The following is a 26,061-nucleotide window of genomic DNA, read 5'->3' as shown; positions in this document are numbered from 1 at the left end:
AGATCACTCCTTAACTCTACATATGGGTAATAGTTCTATGCATGTTTTTTTTTGTTTTTGTTTCGTTTTTCCTCTCTCCTTTTTGCACATACATTGTTTCATTCAGAGCACTGCACAGACTCTTTTACACATTTGAATTGGATGATTGTGTACTTCCCCATCATCCATTCCCACCTATTTAACACACATTTAGTCTTCTCCTATTTCCCAATCATTCATGTATATCTCATTCACACACACTTTTCAGCCATCAGCTATATTCATTCAACACGTTCAATCCAACACTCAGTGTCCTGCTTTTGGGTTTTTTTTTTTTGTTTTTTTTTGTGACCCATCACACTTTTCTTCTTTTCTTTTCTTTTTTCTCTTTCGCAGATTTGGGTAACACACATATACATTTAGTACCTAGTGGACCTGTGTTGAGGATGTCTGTTTCGGTTCCCCCTGGCCTGCCCCCTGACATTGTTGGGGGATGGTCTGAACCCTGCCTCAACCCCGGATGAGACGGTTTTATCCCAGCTCTAACAGTTCCCATTGCTGGAAGTTCTGCCCAATCTTTGGGCTATTTTGTAAGTCACTTTATCAATCAAGTGGACCAATTTGATATTTTCTCTATTTAACTGAGGTTCCGCCTATATTAACATTTGTCATATTTATTTGCTTTTTTAGTAAAAACATGCATCCCACCCCTGATGACTGGCAAGAAGCCAAGAAACGCGTCGGGTTCTCAAACTAAGGATGCCTACCTAAGCTTATTTTAATCCTTGATAATATCAACTTTTGTCTTATTGAGTTTGCACTCGTTCATGTGATTTTATGATTTTTGATTTATGCATTTCTGTTATGAACTGCATCCATGTATGTCCATTGATTTGTCTATACTTCTAGATTCTCTGATTACTATTATGAAGATACATTGAGTGTATATCCATATTTATATTACTGTACTACTATTGTATGCATTCCGATCTTGGACAACCCCTAGTGGCTATTGATTATAAATTAAATCTAAATCATTTTATTCACATGTGTTCATACATTGTTATTTTCAATCGACATGCTTCGTTTAAAGTCCCACTTGTTCCCCTTTTCTTTTTACATATATGTACCCGGGATGGAAGCATGCCATTGCTACTTGGTACTGCAGCAGGTCACTTATCTTTTAAACAATGGTGTACTTTGTACAATAAGCATTGTTACAGATAGTGTTCAATTGTTGCTCTGAGTATGATGGACAGTGAGTATTGTCACTCTATGGATGGTGTTTAGTGGGCATTGTCACTTTTTGGATAGTGAGCAATGAGCATTGCTGCTCTTTAAATTGGTGTATAATGAGTATTGGTGCGCTGCGGATGGTGTATAATGAGAATTGTTGCTCTGCGGATGGTGTATAATGAGTATTGGTGCTCTGCGGATGGTGTATAATGAGAATTGTTGCTCTGCGGATGGTGTATAATGAGTATTGGTGCTCTGTGGATGGTGTATAATGAGAATTGTTGCTCTGTGGATGGTATACAATAGGAATTGGTGCTCTGTGGATGGCGTATAATGAGAATTGGTGCTCTGTGGATGGCGTATAATGAGAATTGGTGCTCTGCGGATGGTGTATAATGAGAATTGGTGCTCTGTGGATGGTGTATAATGAGAAATGTTGCTGTGTGGATTGTGTATAATGAGAATTGTTGCTGTGTGGATTGTGTATAATGAGAATTGTTGCTCTGTGGATGGTACATAATGAGAATTGTTGCTCTGTGGATGGTATATAATGAGAATTGTTGCTCTGTGGATGGTGTATAATGAGAATTGGTGCTGTGTGGATAGTGTATAATGAGAATTTGTGCTTTGTGGATGGTGTATAAGGAGTATTGTTGCTCTGTGGATGGTATATAATGAGAATTGTTGCTCTGTGGATGGTGTATAATGAGTATTGTTGCTCTGTGGATGGTGTATAAGGAGTACTGTTGCTCTGTGGATGCTGTATAGGTAGTATTGTTGCTCTGTGGGTGGTGTATAAGGAGTATTGTTGCTCTGTGGATGCTGTATAACAAGTATTGTTGCTCTGTGGATGCTATATAAGGAGTATTGTTGCTCTGTGGATGGTGTATAATGAGTATTGTTGCTCTATGGATGCTGTAAAAGGAGTATTGTTGCTCTGTGGATAGTGCATAATGAGAATTGGTGCTCTGTGGCTGGTGTATAAGGAGTATTGCTGCTCTGTGAATGGTGTATAATGACTATTGTTGCTCTGTGGATGGTGTATAATGACTATTGTTGCTCTGTGGATGGTGTATAAGGAGTATTGTTGCTCTGTGGATGCTGTATAATGAGAATTGTTGCTCTGTGGGTGGTATATAATGAGTATTGTTGCTCTGTGGATGCTGTATAGGGAGTATTGTTGCTCTGTGGATGCTGTATAATGAGAATTGGTGCTGTGTGGATGGTGTATAATGAGAATTTGTGCTTTGTGGATGGTGTATAAGGAGTATTGTTGCTCTATGGATGCTGTATAATGAGTATTGTTGCTCTGTAAAATATGCACTACAATCATTGTTGTTGGGTGAATAGTATATACATAGCATAGTTGCCCGGTTGATGTACACTGAGTATTGTTATATTATGTGGATGGTGCACAATGAACATACTGTCGATTATTTTTGGATGGTGTATAATGAGCATTGTTTCTGTATGAATGATGCATAGTGAGCCTTGTTCTGTGGATGGTACACAATCAGTCTCATTGTTTCCTTCCACGATGCATTGCTGAGTGCCTGAGTGACTGGCCTGGAAAAAAGCACAGGTTCAGTTGAAATGTATCTATCTGGATATATTTGTTTGTCGGCATATCCCATTGCTTGTAATAAAAGTGTATGTAAAGACACTACAGGCCTACTAAGCCAGTTTCAGTAGTCATAGTAATGTGTTTGTGATGCAGTGAACCTGTGGTCACCTTAAAACTATTAAATTGGCAGAAGACATAGAAAGCAGGCATCTAGAGGTGCTTGTGTGTACTGTCAAACACTTTGCTAATTATCCATGGAGCTCTGAAAACTGGGGTGCTCTGTTTTGCAAATACTGGTTTTGGTCCCTAAAGGTCAGGCTCCTACAGTATGTTTAGGCCTTGTTGTTAGACTATCGTTGGAATAGGCAACCTCACTAACCAATAGTGATGGCCGAACAGTTCGCCCAGTGGTCGTTTCGCGGCGAATTTCGGCTGTTCGCGGTCCGCACGATCGGCGGACTATTGCCGCCGTTCGCCCGGCGGACTTCCGTGTTTACTGTGTAAAAGAACTTTGACCTATGATGACACATCCATCATGGGGTACAGGACAGCCAATTGAGACATTACAGCACATGGACACTTGGACATTCCCCCTAACTTACAAATAAACCCGATCCGGCGGCCATTTTACATTCTTTCTTCTGTCACTATAGGGAGAGGTTGCTGTGTGGAGCAGGGAGAGATTCCACTGACCCAAATCGCTAGCTGTTTGGTACACAAAAGTTCTTTTCAGGACTGGTATAGGTGTTAGGTGTATATTGGTTTGCTGTGCTACTGATTGTTGCAGCAGCCTGAGTGTCTTTTGTCAGTTTAGAGAAAGGGACAGGACGGTGTGTGCTGCAGGGAGAGTCACTTTAGTCATCATCATTAGCTGTTACTATCAGGTCCACAAAAGTGCTATTCCAGTGATTGTTCCAGTAGCCTCTGTTTTGCCAGTTTATATAGGGACAGGCAGAAAGCAGTGTGTCAGGCAGTGAGGGTCAGTTTAATCAGTAGCTGTTACTATATTAGGTCCACAAAGGTTCTTTTCAGGACTGGTATCAGTGGTATGGTAATAGGCTTGTACACGTATAATATTCTTTCTTCCAAATATAGAAAGAATATTATACTTGACTGCTGCCCTTCTGCTGCAGTTTGCAAATCATTCACAACCCACTTGTTCCCCAAACCTCCTTATAAGGACTGTTAACTTGGTCTGTCTAGGGTGCTACAGTACATAGGGTTGAGTGAGGTACAGTCTGCTACTCTATAAGGACTGGTATAGGTCCACTATACATAGGGTTGAGGTGCACTACTGCTGACCGCTGCCCTATACTGCAGCAGTCCTTCATCGGTATAGGGACTGACGTACAGTCTGCTAATCACTCACACACAACCTGCTTGGTCCACAAAAGTTCTTATAAGGACTGGTAAGGTATAGGGTGCTACAGTACATAGGGTTGAGTGAGGTACAGTCTGCTACTCTATAAGGACTGGTATAGGTCCACAATACATAGGGTTGAGGTGCACTACTGCTGACCGCTGCCCTATACTGCAGCAGTCCTTCATCAGTATAGGGACTGACGTACAGTCTGCTAATCACTCACACACAACCTGCTTGGTCCACAAAAGTTCTTATAAGGACTGGTAAGGTATAGGGTGCTACAGTACATAGGGTTGAGTGAGATACAGTCTGCCATTCTATAAGGACTGGTATCGGTCCACAATAAATAGGGTTGAGGTGCACTACTGCTGACCGCTGCCCTATACTGCAGCAGTCCTTCATCGGTATAGGGACTGACGTACAGTCTGCTAATCACTCACACACAACCTGCTTGGTCCACAAAAGTTCTTATAAGGACTGGTAAGGTATAGGGTGCTACAGTACATAGGGTTGAGTGAGGTACAGTTTGCTACTCTATAAGGACTGGTATAGGTCCACAATACATAGGGTTGAGGTGCACTACTGCTGACCGCTGCCCTATACTGCAGCAGTCCTTCAGGGTCATTTAAAAAATGACAGGCAGAGGAAGAGGCAGGCCCTTCCGCAGGGGTGGTAGGGGTAGGGCAGGAGCAACAGGCTTGAGCCAAAGTGGGAAGTTGCAGAAGGTGCGTTCAATTACTTTAAAGAACGCACCAGACTTGGTTGAGTGGCTCGCTCAGCCTTACTCTTCTGCACCCTCCTCATCCTCTCGATCTGCACCCTCTTCTTCACTCTCTGCTATGTGCACCCCCAAAGACACTACCACCAACACCACCACCACCACCACCACCACATACCTTCCGCTTGAGTCACAGGAATTATTTTCCGATCCATATGAAGAGGACATTTCTGATGCGCAGCCACTCTTGGTATTGGATCAGGAAGAGGAGGTAGCAACAACCGCTACTCAGCAGTCTGACGACAGTACCCAGATCAGCCCAAGGAGGAGGTTGGTCCCTGGTGTTGCTGCCTACTCCGAGATCTCTACTTATAGCGGTGGGGAAAGTGACGTTGATGATGACGTGTCTAGTGATGTCACGTGGGTGCCCACAAGAGAGGAAGAGGAGGGGAGTTCAGAGGGAGATATGGACCAGCAGATAGGGAGGAGAAGCAGCAATAACTTACATTGCACAGGAGGGACAAAGCAGACTGCAAATGTATCAGGAGCGAGTCATCGACCATGTACGGTCACATCTGGCGCTCCCAGGACACCGGCACATGGCTCCGCAGTGTGGGCTTTTTTTAATGTGTCCGCTGCTGACAATAGCGTTGCCATCTGCAATCTTTGCAGTCAACGCATTAGTCGCGGTAAGCCGAACACTCACCTAGGGACGACCGCCTTAAGAAGGCACATGAGCAGCCATCACCAAGCCCAGTGGGAGCAACGGAACACACAAAGCCACACTGCAGGCTCTCACCGTCCAGCCTCGTCTTCTACTTCTCCTTCTCCTCTCTCCTCACAATTGTCCTCCACTCCACCTTCCATCACGCCAAGCTCACGTTTTTCTGCAAAAAGGCAGGCTTCCGTGGGCCTAATGTTTGAGCGTAAAAAAATGATGACGCCGGATAACCCTCTTGCCCAACGGTTGACGGCTGGCTTATCAGAACTCATAGCCCGCCAACTACTGCCATATAAACTGGTGGACTCGGAGGCCTTTCGCAAATTTGTGGCCATTGGAACACCACAATGGAAGGTCCCAGGAAGGAAGTATTTCTCAGAGAAGGGCATCCCAGAGCTATATGGCCATGTTCAGCGGCAAGTGAATGTATCTCTGGCACACAGTGTCGGTGCCAAGATACATCTGACCACAGACACGTGGTCTAGCAAACACGGGCAGGGAAGGTATATCACTTTTACTGCCCACTGGGTGAACCTTCTGACGGCCGTCAAGCATGTAACCCGTGGCACCCATGTAGATTTGGTTTTACCGCCACGGATTGCATGCAGGGCTGACTCTTCTTCTCCTCCTCCTCCTACTCCATCCTCCTCCCTCTCCTCCTCAGCTGACTCCTCCTTTTCCGATGCTAGCGTCTCTTCCGCTGTGCCACCCAAGCTCCCCAGAACCTATTCGACATGCCAGGTGAGACGTTGCCATGCCGTGCTGCGTCTGTTGTGCCTGGAAGCCAAGAGCCACACTGGCCCGGCACTCCTTTCAGCTTTGCGCTCACAGGCAGATCAGTGGCTAACACCGCTCAATTTGACAGTTGGTAAAGTGGTGTGTGACAACGGTGCCAATCTGCTTAGCGCATTGAAACAGGGCAAAGTCACGCACGTGCCATGCATGGCACACGTCTTAAACTTGGTCGTGCAGCGATTCGTTGTCAAATACCCTGGGGTCCAGGACATCTTGCGGCAGGCAAGGAAAATCTCGGGCCATTTCAGAAGATCTTACACGGCCATGGCTCGCCTTGCTGACATTCAGCGGCGACACAATCTGCCGGTCAGACGTCTTATTTGCGATTGCCCGACGCGATGGAACTCAACCTTCTATATGCTTGATAGGCTGCTCCAGCAGAAACGTGCCGTTAACGTCTACCTGTATGAACTCTGCGGCAGAACCGGTTCTGGGGAGCTGGGTTTTTTTTCACCGCGCCAGTGGCTGCTCATGCGCGACGCATGCAGACTTCTGCGGCCATTTGAGGAGATCACCAAACTGGTCAGTCGCAGCCATGGCGCCATCAGTGACATGGTACCTTATGCCTTCTTTTTGGAGCGTGCATTGCATCGTGTCATTGATCAAGCTGTGGAGGAGCAGGAGCGGGAAGATGAGGAAGTCGCAATGCTGGATGAATTCCCAGGGGGGGCTACTCTGAGACAAGTCAACAACAGGAGTCTGAAGAGGAGTCAGAGGAGGATGGTGCCGGGGCGGATGAGGAGGAGCAAGAAGAGCATGCTTCAAACCTTTCTGGGATCCCTGTTGTGCGTGGATGGGGAGAGGAGAATGAAGAGGACGACATTATCCTGGATGATGAGCAGGAGCCAGGCCACCACACCGCTTCCACTTTAGTGCAAATGGGGGCCTTCATGCTCCAGTGTTTTAATAGGGACCCCCGTATAAAAAGCATAAGGGTCAAGGACCAGTACTGAGTGGCAACGTACTTAGACCCCCGGTACAAACACAAAATGGCAGAAATGTTACCGCCGTCACAAAGGGCTGGCAGAATGGAGCACTTCCAGGCCTTGCTTCGAGAAATGCTGCATTCTGCCTTTGCGTGTGCGCTGGCAGAGGAGCAATTCCCACTCCCAGAGAAGGAGTTGCGGGTACCAATCCAACAGCGCCTGCAAGAAGAGGCCGGTTTGAAGATGTGTTGGTGACTTCGGATATGAGGTCATTCTTTCAGCCGACCCATCGACAGGTGTCATCCGGATCCAGCATTAGGGAACGCCTAGACCGTCAGGTGTCCGACTACATCGGGTTAACGGCCGATGTGGACGCTCTGAGGAGTGATGAACCCCTGGACTACTGGGTGGGCAGGCTTGACCTCTGGCCAGAGCTTGCCCAATTTGCAATGGAACTGTTGGCTTGCCCCTCATCCAGTGTCCTGTCCGTAAGGACGTTCAGCGCAGCAGGGGGGATCGTGACCGATAAGCGTACTCGCCTAGCTCACGACAGTGTTAACTACCTCACATTTCTAAAAATGAATGAGGCATGGATCTCGGAGGAATTCAACACATGTGACCAGTAGACCATGTGTATGTCTATAAACAATTTTTTTAAACGAGCACAAAGACCTTCTTTCTTCATTTGTCTCACTTCCTTGTCCAAAAGAAGCACACCGTATTATATGCCCGTACCCTCCTGTTTGAAGAGGTTTGAGCGGTGTCATATTTCTACTGGGGCTGCTTATTATGAGGGGCTCCCACCATCCCTGTGCTGTGCTGACTTCCTCCTGGGGCTGCTTATTATGAGGGGCTCCCACCATCCCTGTGCTGTGCTGACTTCCTCCTGGGGCTGTACCTCTGCTGTGCATATTTTGAGGTGCTCCACCATCCCTGTGCTATGCTCATTATGAGGGGCTCCCACCATCCCTGTGCTGTGCTGACTTCCTTCTGGGGCTGCTTATTATGAGGGGCTCCCACCATCCCTGTGCTGTGCTGACTTCCTCCTGGGGCTGTACTTCTGCTGTGCATATTTTGAGGTGCTCCCACCATCCCTGTGCTATGCTCATTATGAGGGGCTCCCACCATCCTTGTGCTGTGCTGACTTCTTTCTGGGGCTGCTTATTATGAGGGGCTCCCACCATCCCTGTGCTGTGCTGACTTCCTCCTGGGGCTGTACCTCTGCTGTGCATATTTTGAGGTGCTCCCACCATCCCTGTGCTATGCTCATTATGAGGGGCTCCCACCATCCCTGTGCTGTGCTGACTTCCTCCTGGGGCTGATTATTATGAGGGGCTCCCACCATCCCTGTGCTATGCTGACATCCTCCTGGGGCTGCTTATTATGAGGGGCTCCCACCATCCCTGTGCTGTGCTGACTTCCTCCTGGGGCTGTACCTCTGCTGTGCATATTTTGAGGTGCTCCCACCATCCCTGTGCTATGCTCATTATGAGGGGCTCCCACCATCCCTGTGCTATGCTGACATCCTCCTGGGGCTGCTTATTATGAGGGGCTCCCACCATCCCTGTGCTATGCTCATTATGAGGTGCTCCCACCATCCCTGTGCTATGCTGACTTCCTCCTGAGGCTGCTTACGGTGCAGGTGTCATTGCTGTGTGTCACGCTGCTGATGTCAGTGCTCTCTATCATGGTGCTGCTGTCAGTGCTGTATATCACGGTGCTGGTGTGAGTGCTTTATGTCACGCTGCTGATGTCAGTGCTCTCTATCACGGTGCTGTTGTCAGATGACTCTATCACGTTGTGCAGGTGTCATTGCTGTATGTCACACTGCTGATGTCAGTGCTCTCTGTCACGGTGCTGCTGTTAGTGCTGTATATCACGGTGCAGGTGTCATTGCTGTATGTCACGCTGCTGATGTCAGTGCTCTCTATCACGGTGCTATTGTCAGATGACTCTATCACGGTGCAGATGTCATTGCTGTATGTCACGCTGCTGGTGATCATCTCCTGCACCCTCTTCTTTGCCTACCCTGGTCCCAGACCTTCCCTCTCCTCCATTGCCTTCATGCGCTCCACAGTCCTGAATTGTCACAACATTTTCCCATATAAAAAAAGAATGCTTGTAGTTTTCGATCCCAGATTCACCTCATACATGTGTTATGTCATTGGCCATGTGGTGGGACTATATTTGCACAGCTATTAATTCTTTTGTGGCTGCAAATTTGACATGTAGGTTTGCGAAGTTCGCCTCCAATTGAAGTCAATGGGGCCTGCCACGAACGTTACGGTTCGCGAACTATCGGCCGCGTTCGCGGTCCGCGTTCGCGAAACGTCCCGTCGGAAGTTCGTCCATCACTACTAACCAATAGTGAGATAAAGGATGCAGAAGGGAATAGGCCTCAGTGTTCAGCATTTGTATATGCATGACAGAATGTCTCAGGGCTCCCTGGACCCGTAGTGTAAGAATAATTGCTATGACAATATGTGAGCCCAATGCCACAATACCTCCATAAATGGCAACGCAGAAAGGGTTCTGATTTTGTGCCCTGTGATCGTCTCTGTGGAAACACATACATATTCCATCATTAGTGAACATGCAACACTCCAAAGAGCTAAATTCAAAGAAACAAACATGTAATTGAAGTTGTAATTACTGATAGGTCATCTCAGATTACTATTAAAAAGATTTTCTATAAACAAAACAATCACACGGAAGTGGATAGTCACACAAAAATGAACTGACTGGTGGGTCTGTGACACCGCGTTCCATATTCAGTAAGTACTGAGAGCGTATGAGAGCGTATATACACATACGCTATTGGTACTTAGAATTTTCTAAAATCAAAAATTGTGTGAAACTTTTACTTAAATTATACAGTCTTGTGAAAAGTAAATTCCTGCTCTGAATTTTAAATTTCCTGAATATTTTAGCTATTATCAAATCTATCCAAAACTTTAAAAAAAACAAAAAAAAAAAATACCTTGGCTTAATTGACTTACATTTCCATCAGTATGTTATTTAATATTTAAAGGATAAGGTCACCTTTAGAACATGTTACATGTTACAACTGTACATAGGCATGCACACAGGGTTGTCTTGAGTTTGCCTGGGCACTCCCTAATCACCCCATGCCGAGCCGATTCCCCCTGCCCTACCAGACCCTAAACTGTTTATTATGCCTCCGTTGTGAATAAATAGGAAGCCACTTAGCACAGAGCTGAGGAATTTCCAGACTATCCATGTTTTAATACCTTTTTTTAACATTTATTTATAAGAGTGTGTGTCGGTGCGTGTAAATTTAAACGCACACATGTGCGTTTGAGCTCCGGGATGCACACCCTAATGCAATAGGCTGCACAAACCTATGAAGCTGTATTTAGGGTGTACCATGTTCCAATACTTGCAGCTCTCACCCCCTGATCACTCTACACCCCCTTTGACAGTAGAAATATGTTTTTCCCCCCACAGCTGCTGTCGCATTTCAAAATCAGCACGGCTGTGTGAGGCTCCACCCACACAGCCTCGTCTTTCATTCATAGGAAAATGTGAATGAAGTCCCATCTTCCCCCCCGTTTCAGACAGCTTGTAGTTTTCAATGGACTGTGGTACAGTATACCAATGTGAGAAGGACCCTAAACTAGGGGTCAGTTGGAAAAGGAACCCTTGCACTGGTGAGCAGTGTATTGTCCTTTTTATTTTGATGCTCAGACAGGAGATCAATCCGCCAATACTCCCACTGCTTAAGGAACCCCTTGCAACTTCTGGAGGAACCCTGGTTGACAAACTTATTCTAAAGGTTGAGTCCACCCAAAACTGATATCTCAGTTAAACCACCTGATCCTTTAACCACTTTTGGACCCCCCTGCGTAGTTATACGGCAGTACTTTGAAGAGGCATATGGCAGCAGCTAGCTAACATAACCCCAGTACCCTCTTCTTCAGTGGGCAGTCTGCTTTCAGATAAGTGGTCTCTGCGGTGGATTTGCCGCAAGATCACTTTTATCGGTGGTAGGAGAGGCCGTGCTCCAGTGCCCTCAGCGGCTTACCAGAGCCATTGGTAGCAGTGGAGGCGATCAGGTCCTCTCCCTGGCTTGGTATGGAGACAGGTGAGTGGAAGATGGGTGGAACTTCCCTTCTGCCCATAGCTCTTAAAGAGACTTTTTGTTTTTTCAAATTACATTTAATTATTTTATTTTTATTTTTACTGCATTTTAGTGTAAATATGAGATCTGAGGTCTTTGTGACGCCAGATCTCATATTTATGAGGTCCTGTCATGTTTTTTTTCTATTACAAGGGATGTTTACATTCCTTGTAAAAGTAATAAAAGTGACACATTTTTTTTGAAAAAGAACAGTGTAAAATTTAAAAAATAAAAGTTAAAATAAATAAGAAAAAAATTGTTTTAAAGGTACCCTGTCCTGCCGAGCTCCCTTGCAGAAGCGAACACAATCGGTAGAGCGAGAGCAATAATTCTTGCCCTAGACCTCCTCTGTAAGTCTAAACATGCAACCTGTAGAATTTTTTAAACGTCCCCTGTGGAGATTTTTAAGGGTAAAAGTTTGTCACCATTCCATGAGCGTGCATAATTTTGAAGTGTGACATGTTGGGTATCAATTTACTCGGCATAACATTATCTTTCACAATATTTTTTAATTAAAAAAAAGTTTTTTCCCCAAAAAAAGTGTTTATAAGACCGCTGCTCAAAAAAGGTGTGACAGAAAGTATTGCAACGACTGCTATTTTATTCTCTAGAGTGTTAGAAACATATATATAATGTTTAGGGGTTCTAAGTAATTTTCTAGCAAAAAAAAATGTTTTTAACTTTAACCACTTACGGACTGCCTGCCGCAGTTTTACGGCGGCTGTTTGAAGAGGAATATCGTTGTTATGGCAGCAGCTAACTGCCATAACCCTGGTATTCTCTTCTTCAGCGGGCAGTCTGCTACAAGATAAAAGTGGTCCCTGTGGCAGATTAGCCACGAGATCACTTTTATCGGTGGCGGGAGAGGGCCCCCCCCTCCCACCGCTTACCGGAGCTGTTGGCAGCGGCGGAGGCGATCACGTCCTTCTGCTTGTTCAGTATGGAGACGAGTGAGGGGAAGATGGCCCACCCATCTCCATACAATTGCTGGGCAGAAGTGACGTCAAAATGTCACTTCTGCCCATAGCTCTTAAAGGGACAATTTTTTAAAATGACAATTTTTTTTTATTGCATTTTAGTCTAAATATGAGATCTGAGGACTTTTTGACCACACATCTCATATTTAAGAGGACCTGCCATGTTTTTTTCTATTACAGGGGATGTTTACATTCTTTTTTTTATTTTTTTTCTTTACAACCTTTTTTTTATTTTAAACAGTGTAAAAATAAAAAGTAAAAGGTAAAATAAATAATAATAATAAAAAAAAAATTTAAACGCGCCCCATCCCACTGAGCTCGCACGCAGAAGCAGACGTGAGTAGCGCCCGGATATGAAAACAGTGTTCAAACCACACATGTGAGGTATCGCTGAGATCGGTGGAGCAAGAGCAATAATTCTAGCCCTAGACCTCCTCTGGAAGGCAAAACATGCAACCTGTAGGATTTTTTAAACATCACCTATGGAGATTTTTAAGGGTAAACGTTTGTCGCCATTCCACGAGCGGGCGCAATTTTGAAGCATGACATGTTGGGTATCAATTTACTCGGCGTAACATTATCTTTCACAATATAAAAAAAAAGTTGGGCTAATTTTACTGCTGTCTTATTTTTTTCCAAAAAAGGTGCGCTTGTAAGACCGCTGCGCAAATACGGTGTGAAAAAAAGTATTGCAACGACCGCCATTTTATTCTCTAGGGTCTTAGAAAAAAATATATATAATTTTTGGGGGTTCTAAGTAATTTTCTAGCAAAAAAAAATGTTTTAAATATGTAAACACCTAAATCTCAAAACAAGGCTGGTCCTTAAGTGGTTAAACACCAAATCTTAGAAAGAGGCTTGGTCCTTAAGTGGTTAACCTGCTTATTTGGGATTTGTAACCAGTTTACTGTATGCTTTATTCCTCCTTATACCACAATGAAGTTATCCACTGTCAAACAGCCTTACATTGCACTCTAGATGGAAACACAATCTTACACAGAGTCACCCGCAGTGAATACTGTCCAGGTTTTTTTTTTTATATATAATATAGTAAAGAATAGTGACATACTGTACATATAACTTAATTATATGACTTACCTCCTTTTAAGGCACCACAAAAATCAAATTCATCATCTATTCCTGTACATAAATCATATCTTCCCTCACTGATTTTTAAAGCATTCTTCCAGACTTCAACAGTAGCATATGCAATGTCCACATTCATTCCTGCAACGAGAGATACATATTATTAACATGTTACATAAAGTGAAAAACTACAGGATTCGAAATAAAGCAATCTGCAATCAAGTCACGTTTGCTACACAAACATACATGTAATCCGAGCATCATGTGAACTAGCAGTATTTGGGATCTCTATTAACCATTCAGCTTTATTGTTTTACTACCCTGCTTGTTTAGTGCAATTCTGTCCAAAAAATAACTTTCTTAATTGTACATTACAGGACACAGAATCCTAGTCTTATGCTGTGTACACACGATCGGAAATTCGGCCAGCAAAAGAAAGATGAGCGCTCTTCATCGTAAAATGCAACCGTGTGTAGCCTCCATTGGACTTTTCCTGTTGGAATTTCGGCCAGCAAAAGATTGAGAGCATGTTCTCAATTTTTCCAATGGAAAAAGTTTCTATTGGAAATTTTGATGCGCAAAATTCCGCCGCATGCTCAGAAACAATTTGATGCATATTCGGAAGCATTGAACTACATTTTTGCGGTTTGTCATAATGTTGTACGTCACTACGTTGAAGACAGTCGGAATTTGGTGTAACCGTGTGTAGGCAACACAAGCTTGAGCGGAATTCCGTTGGAAAAACCATCCAAGGCTTTTCCGACAAGAATTCCGATCGTATGTACATGGCATTAGACCAGGGTTCTCCAAACTTTCTAAACAAAGGGCCCGTTTACTGTCCTTCAGACTTTAGGGGGGCCGGACTATAGTCAGTCGGAATAGAAAACTTTCCAGGCATTAGCTGAAGTGACTAGCGCCCCATCTTTGATATTAGGAGGATAACTAGTGCCCCATTGGTGCCAGTGGCATGAATTATGTTCCATATTTGGTGTCAGAACGCAGAATAGTGTCTTACGTCAGTGGGATGAATAGTGCCCCAAGGGCCAGATAATGGCAGGCAAAGGGCCGCATCTGGCCACCAGGCCGCAGTTTGGAGACCCCTGACTTAGACAATTGTGTTATGCAACTACAGTCAGGTGACTGGACACTGGAAAAACACAAAATAAAAGCTGTAAGGACAGCCCCAGCATAGCCTCTCCCACTGCCAGCAAGCAACAGTTTTTTGCTAGTGTCCTACGGACATCTTCTCTCTCTGTTCTGACACAAACAAAACTTTCCATAATACTTTTTCTTTGTTAACATTTCCTACAGAGGCTCAGCCCAAGGGGAGCCTGATCGTTGCCGGGGGTAAAGGAGAAGCAGTTGCCGGAGGGACATTATCCTATATACAGTCCTATGTATAGACTTTATACACTCCTCTGCTTCCTCCAGCACTCGCTTGCAGAACTCCACTGGCACACTGTTTAGTGGATCTGAGAAGGCACACAATCAGATCAGAGCAAAAGCCTGTTATAGTCAGGAACCCGTGGGCCTTTAGAGGTGTAGCAAAAGTCAGTGTTTAGCATTAATCACTCCTCCTGTGGTTACTGATCCCAGCAACACCTCTTCAGGTACTGCCAACACTGGCTGCAGCTGCCCCTTTCATTATCCTGGCTAACTTCTCCACAATCCTCCCAGACTGAACACTCACCAGCCCACCCGGCTGATGTCTCCTAGACTTGCTGACCTGCTCCTGCTCTCCTTGCTCCCGTGCCTCCACGAAGGGCTTCCTCCATGTGTTTTTGGGGGATCCTTCCAGCACCTAAGCCCCAGACCTGAGGTCACCCCCCCCCCCCAGACTAGGGGCCGCCCTGCAAGGACCTCCACCAGCCTCCTCGGCACTCATCTCCATTTTCCACCCAACTGCCCCTGCTGCATTCATGTCTGTTTATGAGGTGAGTCTGCCCCCTGCCAGACCATTTGTTGGGGAGACTAAGGCCCTCATAAATATACATGACAGCCTCTCCTTGCTTCTACCCACTACATCTGAAAGGTTCTCCAAAGTTCCAGAAACAGGGGGAGGCACCAGAAGAGCTGTGAGATGAGTCATCCAAGCCTCCCTGAGTCGCAACCCTGACCCAGATTCAGCCCAAGCCTGGCTCTCAGCCAAGCCAATTTACCTACACTAACAACTAAACTATATACACCTTGCACACTAACTAGTGGGTGCTACATTTATGTGTATGTTCACTTCTTGAGCCATTGTTGCTCCCTGATGGTCTTGTCTGCAAAGCAGCAAATGATACAGGACTCCTGCCACTAATGTCAAATCCTATCAATATAAATTAACATACAGGACACTTTAAAGCAGTAAATCTTCATCAAACAACAGTTAAGATAATAATATTAACAATATAATATTGCAGATTACTTCACATGGAAAAAAATTGGATTTTCATAGATGGCTCCCCGTACATGATAAACTCGCACCCAAGGTTACAATCCACAAGAATTACAACATGTGCAATATTTTAGCAGTCTATAAAAGCAATTTGAGAAATTCTTTAGATGCATTGTGCAAACCAATGGAACAAAACTACAATGAATTGACTTTTCAATGTGCATCAGCACAACATGTCTGGTGTGACTGAAGTCCTTTAATTTAAATTGATTGCTTTTTTGAAGGAATTGCATTTTGCTGTAATTAAAAAAGTGAGAAAATGCATTCTGGTTGACAAGTATTCATTAAAGCTGAACTACACGCACAGGTATTCATTAATAAATCATTACTTTAAAAAAAATTTGGTCCCTTGCAGTATCTGTCGAACAGTCATGCAGGAAAACCAGCATTCGGTCAGCCGCCAATGGCTGCAGTGCTGATTACTGTATTCTGATAGGTGGGGGAGTCCCTGCTGTCAGAATACAATAGCGCAGCAGAGGAGGTCCCTGCATCTACATCGCTTGTGTGGATGCAGGAGTCCGCGAATTTTTTCCGGTTGGGGTGAGGCCTTATCGGTAAATAATATCTGGACCTAATCACTGTATACAAACACACATACCACAGACCTTCAGTAGCTAAATATGCTTCAATTACTGTGCTATAAGCTAGGGGTTATGCTAGAGACATAACCCCAACCTAGCAAAGTGCACTGCAGTGAGAAGTGGGTGTAGCTAAATTGTGCTAGGTAATGAAAATACTCCAACTACTGTAACACACTCAAGAATTTCACAGACACACACAAACCAAAGGATCACCTTTGTAAAAAAAATAAAAAAAATATATGGACAGTGAGCTAACACCTTGTCTAAGCCTACCTTAAAGTAGACCTTGGTGGTCAGTGTGTCTTTCCCCCCTTACATTGTGTTCAGTGTCTGTGCCCCCCCTTATATTGATGGTCAATGTCTGTGCCCCCTTACATCAGTGGTTAGCGGCTGTGCCCCCTTACATTTGTGGTCAGTGTCTGTGTCCCCTTTACATTGGTGGTCAGTGTCTGTGCCCCCTTGCATTGGTGGTTAGCGGCTGTGCCCCCTTGCATTGGTGGTTAGCGGCTGTGCCCCCTTACATTAATGGTCAGTGTCTGTTCCCCCCTTACATTGATGGTCAGTGACTGTGCCCCCTTACATTGATGGTCAGTGTCTGTGCCCCCTTACATCGGTGGTCAGTGTCTGTGCCCCCCTTACATTGTGTTCAGTGTCTGTGCCCCCCTTACATTGTGTTCAGTGTCTGTGCCCCCTTGTTCCAAACATCTTGGAGAAAGTACAGATCTTTTGTGGATGTAGGTTGCCTCAAATCTTTCTGTATCTTAATGTAATCCTAGACAAACTCCATGATGTTGAGATCAGGGCTCTGTGGGGGCAAATCCATCACTTTCAGAGCTCCTTGTTTTTCTTTACACTGAAGATAGTTCTTAATGATATTGTCTGTATGTTTGGGGTCCCTATCCTAAATTAGGGGCCAATCACATGCCTCCCTGATGGTATGGCATGGTGGGTACCTGTTTGTATTTCTCAGCATTGAGGACACCATTGATCTTGACCAAATCTCCAACTCCATTTGCAGAAATGTAGCTCCAGACCTGCAAGGAACCTCCAACACGCTTCACTGTTGCCTGCAGACACTCATTATTGTATCACTCTCTAGCCCATCAGAGAATAAACTGCCTAGTGCTAAAGCCAAATACTTCAAATTTTGACTCATCAGTCCGGAGCACTGCCATTTTTCTGTACCCCAGTTCCTGCATAGTTAAGTCACTTAACCTTGTTTCCATGTCGGAGGAATGGCCTTTTAGCCACAGTTCTTCCATGAAAACCACTTCTGGCCAGACTTCTATATATGCTGAGTATACACTGAATCAAGTGCGGACATTGTACCAGTGACTTACTCCCAGAGATGTGTGGACACAGAATGAGGTCCATGAAGGATGCTTATTTCTGAGAAGTAACCCGAAAGAGTAGGGATATATTCAGCACTATATTGGGGGGAATAGGAGCTGGGATGGGTGTTGATAATGGAGTGGGCATCGGCCTCCTGAGGAACAAACTCGAAGCCATAGCTTTAGAGAAGGGGTGGGCCTTTGTTACTCAGAGAGATTGATGGCATCCTTGATAATATTCAACAAAGTCACAGAAATACCCAGGTTAAAGTGGCTCTGGATTTTGGTCAAACATGCTGAGAGATTGGTAGAGAGTGTGATGGTACAGGACAGAAATCTGTCAGTGGCTCTGGCGTGCACGCAGTGGCAGGCGGAATTATCAACCAACATTAAGCTGATTGTACAGTCTCTGTATGAGGGGCAGTGGCCAAAGCACGTTGCTTACACTAATCCAAGGTAGTGGTCGAATTCCTGGATGGGCTGTACTAGTTTGGATTGTGAAAGGTGTTAGGTTGTATGATACCATATATAGAAGTGCAGACTCGGTCTGTATATTTGGTGGCATCAATGGGCTTACTGACTGGGGATTCTATCTTGTTGCATTTGAGGCTAAATTACCCATGTGTGATCAGATGAGATGGAAGCTGGAGGCAGGTTGATACTTCCCTCGGTCGGAAGCGCGACCATGATGTCCTCTGTATGCCAGGACAATACATGGTGGTGAACGGAAAATGTTGGGAAGTTATTTCACTCTGTGTTCTGGATAGAGAGATCATTGCTGGGAAGGAAGCACCTGGGTATTATTTGGGACATAGACGAGTTTGTTTCTTTGTCCTAAAGAATACCGGTGTATCGCTAGTCATGGAACTAGAGGGTTCCTTGAACCTAACAATAGGTAGAGGTGCATGGTATACCCTGGGCATGATCTCTGAAATCCAGGAACAGGGGTGGAATTGTGTGGGTTTTATCATTGTTGTAGATTTATATGTGTGGTTAAACTCAATATTTCTATAGATGGGCCTACCATTTCTCTATACAAGTTGAGGGACAAATTGACGGTAAGGTCTTTGTGTACAAGTTAGAGACTTTTCTGCCAAGTCAGAGCCCTGCAATACTGCTAAGATCAATCCTGCCGAATCCCGACCCATATTTACAGTAATTGGATAGGAAACATATATAAGTATATATTATGGTAATAAGTTGATTTATTTTTGTGGTATAGTGTGACCTATGGGTATTGTAGGCTAGTAATATGGGCAAAAAAGGCCCTCCTCAAGACTCAGTATTTGAAAGCTGGTTGATATGTTACTCTGAATGTGTTCTGGTGAATGAATGGACACCCCTTGCCTGTACTGCCGTCCTGAAGATACCGAAGATACAGAATGGTGACATGGAAGCTGTCGCTGAAGAATGATGGTGGTGTGTCACTCAGTGGCAAAGCAGCATATGTTGGGAAGCACAACACGGTAAAACAATTATGGACTGTTCCATAGGAGCTGTTTCTGCACATGTTGAAATAGACAACACGGTAAGACCATTATGGACTGTTCCATGGGAGCTGTTTCTGAAGCACATGTTGAAAACCACAACACGTTACAAAGCTAAGGACTGTTCCATAGGTACTGGTTCAGAAACACATGTTGGGGAGCGACGTGCGTTAAGACAGTTATGGACTGTTCAATAAGAGCCGTGTCTGAAGAAAGGTGGTATGCGCCTTTTAGGCGCAAAGTGGTTGGTGTTGGAATTAAACATGAATTAATGTTATATTTCTAAAGTTTCTACACATCTGTTTGTACAACCAAGCTCAGCCATATTGACACGTGCAGTCCCACACTTTTAAAAGGTATAGAGGAATGTGGCACCAAACAGTATCTGCATAGCAAAAGGAGTTAACTTCAGCCCACCTGGTGTGCATGAAGTTTCAAATAGATTGATAATGAAGACGGCCCAGGACGCATAGACTGCAATACTGTCCCCAGAAGCCAAGTATGGCAGGACAGTCAGTAATATAAGGAGGGCTGTCATGTGAAAACTGATTGGTCCAAAGCAAATGGGACTGGCAGTGGGATGGCTTTTGGATGGTGTGTGATTGTAAAAAAAAGGGATTGTTACAGGGAGCTCTGTCTCTCTCTCTGTTTGCTGCAAAGAGCCTGTCATGAGGCTGTTTCTCTGCTAACCTGATGATTCAGCCATCTTAAGGCCTACTCTGGGTGATGGCTCCAGCCTAAACCTCATGATGAAGGCCTTCTCCTGGTCTGAGCCTAGCCTCACGGATGGCCTTGTGATAAGTATCTTTCATATTCTTGTATTATATGTTCTGATTGTAAGCTTTGTGATATTGTAATGTCTTTTTAATACTTTGTTAGCTTTCCTAATTTCTTGGGAAATAAATAAGATAGCATTTTATTAGTAGCAGTGTGTGTGTTTTCATAAGTGACTTTATATCAGTGTGCTTAGCAGGGTTTTATAAACTAGATAACTATGGGACGAGACAAGTTAATAGTAGTGTGTAGAATACTTAACGTCCTTCAACGGGTGTACCTGGGTCCCAGTTCTGTGCTGATGGCACTGCCGATGTTGAAGGGAAGCAAGCATTATGTATCTTTCTTTTTCTTATCTGCTGCATTAAGTTCCTTGGCCAACCACTGTGTCTACTGTCCTTAACCACTTCCCACCCGGCCAATGTATATATACGGCGGGTGGGAGCCGCCTGCTCCTGATAGGACGTTCAGGAACGTCATTCAGGAGCAGCGGGATCGCGCGCGCGCGCGCGCCCGCGCAGCGGCGCGATCCCGATGTGCTCGTGTCACCCGGACACGGCACATCTCAGATCGGCAGGAGGGCTCTGTGATTGGCCCTCCTGATCACATGACGGCCGTGTCCAATCACGGCCGTCATGTGATGTAAACAAACAGCCGGTTGCTAGGCAATCGGCTCTCCTCTCCTCACACGGAAGTCACCGCTGAGAAGAGGAGAGCAGAACGCTGCAGCCGGCTGATGATCAGTGAGTATGGGCTGCTTTTCACAGCTTTTTACTCACTGATCATCAGTGTAGTGTAAACACACAACACACCACACAGTGAAAACACAGTCCCCACATATGTCCCCAAAACACACATGTCCCCAAAACATACATGTCCCCAAATAATAAAAACACATGTCCCTAATAATAAAAACATGTCCCCCACATATGTCCCACTAAAATCACATGTCCCAATGATTATCTGCACACATATGTACGTGATCACCTGCACACATATGTACATGATCATTTGCGTACATATGTCCGTGATCACACAAACCAATTATTATACACTTAACGGAATTTTTTTTACCAAAAACATGTAGCAGAATACATTTTGGCTTAAATTTATGACAAAATTTGATTTTATTGGATTTCTTTTCAAATATAAAAAAGAAAATATTGTTTTTTTCCCAAATTTCTGCTTTTTTTGCGCTTATATCGCAAAAAAAAAAAACGGAGTCGTGAATAAATAACACCAAAATAAAGCTCTATTTGTGCGAACAAAATGATAACAATTTCATTTGGGTACAGTGTAGCATGACCGCGCAATTGTCACTGAAAGCGCTAGAGCGCTGAAAGCTGAAAATTGGGCTGGGAAGGAAGGGGGTGAAAGTGCCCTGTATTGAAGTGGTTAACGTTGACTGTTTCTTTGTGCTTGAACAACACATCCCAGTCTGCTTTGAAATCTTTGCCTGGGAGAAACCCTGCTTTTGCAGTATAACTACCTTGTGTCTTGTTGCTGTGCTCAGTCTTGCAATGGTGTACCTGTGACATGAAGTTGTCTTCCACAAAATAACCTTAATAGCAGAGTTTGGCTGTTTCTCACCCAGTTTTAACCTTCCTACACAGCCATTTCTGTTTCAGTTAATGACTGTGTTTAAACCTACATATTAAATTGATAATCATTTACACATGCATGGTTTAATTGGTTAACCTCCCTGGCGGTATGATTATTTCTGATTTTAGGTGCTGAAAGCGGTACAATTATTTTGCATGGAAATTTGGCGTTTTATATTGTAGGCCTGCAATTCTTAGGCCGCGTACACACGGGCGGACTGTTCGCCCAACCTTGTCCGCTGAACAGTGTTTGGGCGGACAGTCCGCTCGTGTGTGGGCTTTCAGCGGACAGTTTCAGCGGACAGTTGGACGGACAAAGTCTTTCGGAAATTCCGAAAAACTGTCCGCTGAAACTGTGTTTGAGCGAACAGTCCGCCCGTGTGTGGGCCTGTCCGCTGTACTTTCGAAATGAGCGGACTGTTCCCGCTCGGAAAGTCCGCCCATTTCGAGCGCGTGTACAGGTAGGCGGGGCCCGCGAAGGAGACGTCGCGGGCTCCGCCGCCTGGAATGGGCTTAAAGGGGAACCCCAACGCCGAAAAAAATCGGCGTGGGGGTTCCCCCCAAGTCCACACCAGACCCTTGTCCGAGCACGCTACCCGGCCGGCCAGGAAAGGGGGGCGAGCGAGCGCGCCCCCCCTCCTGAACCGTACCAGGCCGCGTGCCCTCAACATGGGGGGTGCCTTGGGGAAGGGGGGGCCGCGCGGCCCCCCCACCCCAAAGCACCTTGTCCCCATGTTGATGAGGACAAGGGCCTCTTCCCGACAACCCTGGCCGTTGGTTGTCGGGGTCTGCGGGCGGGGGGCTTATCGGAATCCGGGAGCCCCCTTTAAGAAGGGGGCCCCCGGATACCGGCCCCCCACCCTATGTGAATGAGTATGGGGTACAATGTACCCCTACCCATTCACCTGTGAAATAAAGTACAAAAAAAAACACAACACATGGAAAAAGTATTTTATTGCACAGCTCCGGGGGTCTTCCGTCTTCGGGGGTCTTCTCGCCGGACTCCTCCGCTATGTGTGTGTAGCTCTTTTGCTAGCGGAGGAGTCCGGCTTTCTTCCTCCCCGCCGCCGGCCTCTTCTCCCGACTTCGGGGGTCTTGTCCCCCTCTTCGGTTCTTCTGCCGGGCCACCGCGCCTGGTCCGGTGGCCCGGTCTTCTGTCGCCGTCTTCCGTTCTTCTGTCGCCGCCTTCGGTTCTTCTGCCGGGCCACCGCGCCTTCTTGTAGCTCTTTTACAGGCGGTGGCCCGGTCTTCTGTCGCCGCTGTCGTCGTCGCCGCCGCCGCCGCCGTCCGTTCTTGTTCTTCTTCTTGTTCTTCTTCTTCTCCTGGAGATGTTGACTCGACGATCTCTCCGGCCGGAATGCCAGAGCCGCGCTGTGCGGTCACTTATATAGTGACAATGGGGCGGTGTCACATGGTATATGTCACATGGGTTGGTCACATGGTGACCCCGCCCCCTTACGATGTCATAGTCCCCATGTGACATCAACCCATGTGACCAACCCATGTGACATATACCATGTGACACCGCCCCATTGTCACTATATAAGTGACCGCACAGCGCGGCTCTGGCATTCCGGCCGGAGAGATCGTCGAGTCAACATCTCCAGGAGAAGAAGAAGAACAAGAAGAAGAACAAGAACGGAAGGCGGCGGCGGCGGCGGCGGCGGCGGCGGCGGCGGCGGCGGCGGCGGCGACGACGACAGCGGCGACAGAAGACCGGCGCGGTGGCCCGGCAGAAGAACCGAAGAGGGGGACAAGACCCCCGAAGTCGGGAGAAGAGGCCGGCGGCGGGGAGGAAGAAAGCCGGACTCCTCCGCTAGCAAAAGAGCTACACACACATAGCGGAGGAGTCCGGCGAGAAGACCCCCGAAGACGGAAGACCCCCGGAGCTGTGCAATAAAATACTTTTTCCATGTGTTGTGTTTTTTTTTGTACTTTATTTCACAGGTGAATGGGTAGGGGTACATTGTACCCCATACTCATTCACATAGGGTGGGGGGCCGGTATCCGGGGGCCCCCTTCTTAAAGGGGGCTCCCGGATTCCGATAAGCCCCCCGCCCGCAGACCCCGACAACCAACGGCCAGGGTTGTCGGGAAGAGGCCCTTGTCCTCATCAACATGGGGACAAGGTGCTTTGGGGTGGGGGGGCCGCGCGGCCCCCCCTTCCCCAAGGCACCCCCCATGTTGAGGGCACGCGGCCTGGTACGGCTCAGGAGGGGGGGCGCGCTCGCTCGCCCCCCTTTCCTGGCCGGCTGGGTAGCGTGCTCGGACAAGGGTCTGGTGTGGACTTGGGGGGAACCCCCACGCCGATTTTTTTCGGCGTTGGGGTTCCTCTTTAAGGCCATTCCAGGCGGCGGAGCCCGCGACGTCTCCTTCGCGGGCCCCGCCTACCTGTACACGCGCTCGAAATGGGCGGATTTGCCTCCTCCTTACGTGGGCGAGTCCGTTCATTTCAAAAGTTGAGCGAACTGTTTGCCCAACCTTGTTCGTCAAACAGTCCGCTCGTGTGTGGGCAAGTCCGCTCATGCAAATTTTGAGCGGACTGTTTGCCGAAACTGTTTGACGAACAAGGTTGGGCAAACAGTCCGTGCGTGTGTACGCGGCCTCAGGAATAACTCTCTTAAATCTCTCTTAAATCTAGTAGACATCCCGGGTATGATAAAGTTTATAATATAATAAATAACTATAAATAATGATAACAAATAATAATAAAAATTATTCAATAATGTAATCAAATCCAAAAACACTGAAATTTGCTCATTTGCAGAATTGTCGCTGTCATTAGATTTAGTGTTTGACGGATCTCCCACAAATCGCTATCGCTCAATTCTGCAAGTGATTCTAATTTATTATCGCTGTTTTGACATAAAGGGACACTTTTTGGTTGCTATGGACAATCTCCAAATTCCAGGCAGAAAAAAACTGTATTTATAATATAAAAGTGCATGCAGGGCACTGGACAGACCACTAGGGACAAAGGGGATGTGTATTTTTATACAGTACTGTAATCTTACAGATTACAGTACTGTATGTGTATTGTGTGTTTTTACTTTTTTAGAATTTGTCACGATCTCCGCTCCCGTGCGTCGTAACGTCGCAGGGAACGGAGTTTGGTGGGACTCGGGCACTGTGTGAATCGAGCAGAGGAGCTTGCACACACAATGGGGGGACATCGCTGGATCCAGGGGACAAGTTAAGTAACTCTCCCTGTATCCAGCGATGCGTTCCCGAGTCTGGCTTGGGGTTACCGCTCATGGTACTGAAATCCCAGCCCGAGCCAGACTCGGGATTACCGCCAGGGAGGTTAATCATACACCTGGCTCTAATCCCACAAAATCTCTGACATTGTGCAACTGTACAAAATGTGTCAGTGTAAGAATTTATGCTGGTTTAAAGCCAAAGGGTAATCACACCAAATATTGATTTGATTTAGATTTTCTTTGTACGCTCACTTTGCATTTTGTAAAATATTAAAAATAGACAATTAAAATATATAATTTTGAAAGCATTCTTACTCCAGCATTTCTTCATACCTGCCTAAAACTTTTGCATAATACTGTATATAAGGAAGCTGGTTTACCTGCCAATATATTTGTAGTACATCTAGTCTAGGCCTGCCACACAGTCAGGAAGTTAACACTGTATTTCAATTGTGTTCGCCTGCAGTTCAGCTCTAAATATTATACCTCAAAAAAAGGTAAAAGCTTCATCACTGGAATAACAAAGTACAGTGTATGACTTACATAAACTCTTCTCTCAGAGCAAGGTAAAATGTTTAGGCTTGGCTGGCAGCCAAGCCTGTGTTTAATCTGGGTCGGGCAAGTGATCTAGGGAGGGCTGGAATGACTCAGCAAGCAGAATCTCTGGTACCTCTCCTTACTTCTGGAACTTGCTGGAAACTTTCAGAAGAATGGGAGGAAGGTTAGGGGGAGCTTCCTGGAGTATTCATGAGGGCCCTGACCAATCCCCAACAGATGGGGTGGCAGGGGGCAGGCCCCCTCAAATACTCAGGGTCAGCCCAGCTGGGAAGAAGAGTTTGGGTGGAAGATAGTGATGGAGTGCTAGGAGGCTGTAGGTGGGCGAGGGTAACCCATTACTCTGGGGGAGGGGGGGTGACCTTGTACCTGGGAGCTTGGGTGCAGAAGGGATTCTCTGATATCCCAAGGAGAAATCCTGTTCAGTGGTATGGGAGCAGGAGTGAGGACAGCAGGAGCCAGAGAGCACATCCGGGTGCTCTCCAAAGAGAACACAGCCAGGTGGGCTGGTGAGTGTTACAGTTGGGGACTGAGAGGCAGCCTGAGAGGACTTGGTGAGAGCAGTCTGAGATGGATGCAGAGTCAG

The 26,061-nt window shown here is 46.0% G+C and overlaps 1 protein-coding gene and 1 long non-coding RNA gene across 3 annotated transcripts in view; one reads left to right on the top strand and one right to left on the bottom strand.

Moving 5' to 3' along the window:
• Positions 1-26,061, bottom strand: part of LY96 (lymphocyte antigen 96) — a 46,801-nt gene that overhangs the window by 9,610 nt on the left and 11,130 nt on the right. The window contains exons 3-4 of one of the 2 annotated variants that reach the window (XM_077492884.1): positions 13,519-13,647; positions 9,807-9,859 (exon numbers count right to left, since the gene is read on the bottom strand). In XM_077492884.1, the coding sequence (XP_077349010.1) occupies positions 9,807-9,859; positions 13,519-13,647 (182 nt within the window). The remainder of the gene's footprint in view (positions 1-9,806; positions 9,860-13,518; positions 13,648-26,061) is intronic. The other variant, XM_077492885.1, reaches the window with a different exon arrangement.
• LOC143997318 (uncharacterized) lies at positions 337-1,025 on the top strand. The gene is made up of 2 exons (XR_013277671.1): positions 337-569; positions 670-1,025. It is a non-coding gene; the product is annotated as an uncharacterized LOC143997318 (long non-coding RNA).

This window comes from Lithobates pipiens, unplaced genomic scaffold (assembly GCF_037356315.1).
Source record: "Lithobates pipiens isolate NorthernLeopardFrog02 unplaced genomic scaffold, aLitPip1_a1.2 Scaffold_19, whole genome shotgun sequence".
NCBI lineage: Eukaryota > Metazoa > Chordata > Amphibia > Anura > Ranidae > Lithobates > Lithobates pipiens.
This window is presented reverse-complemented; position numbering and strand designations above follow the sequence as displayed.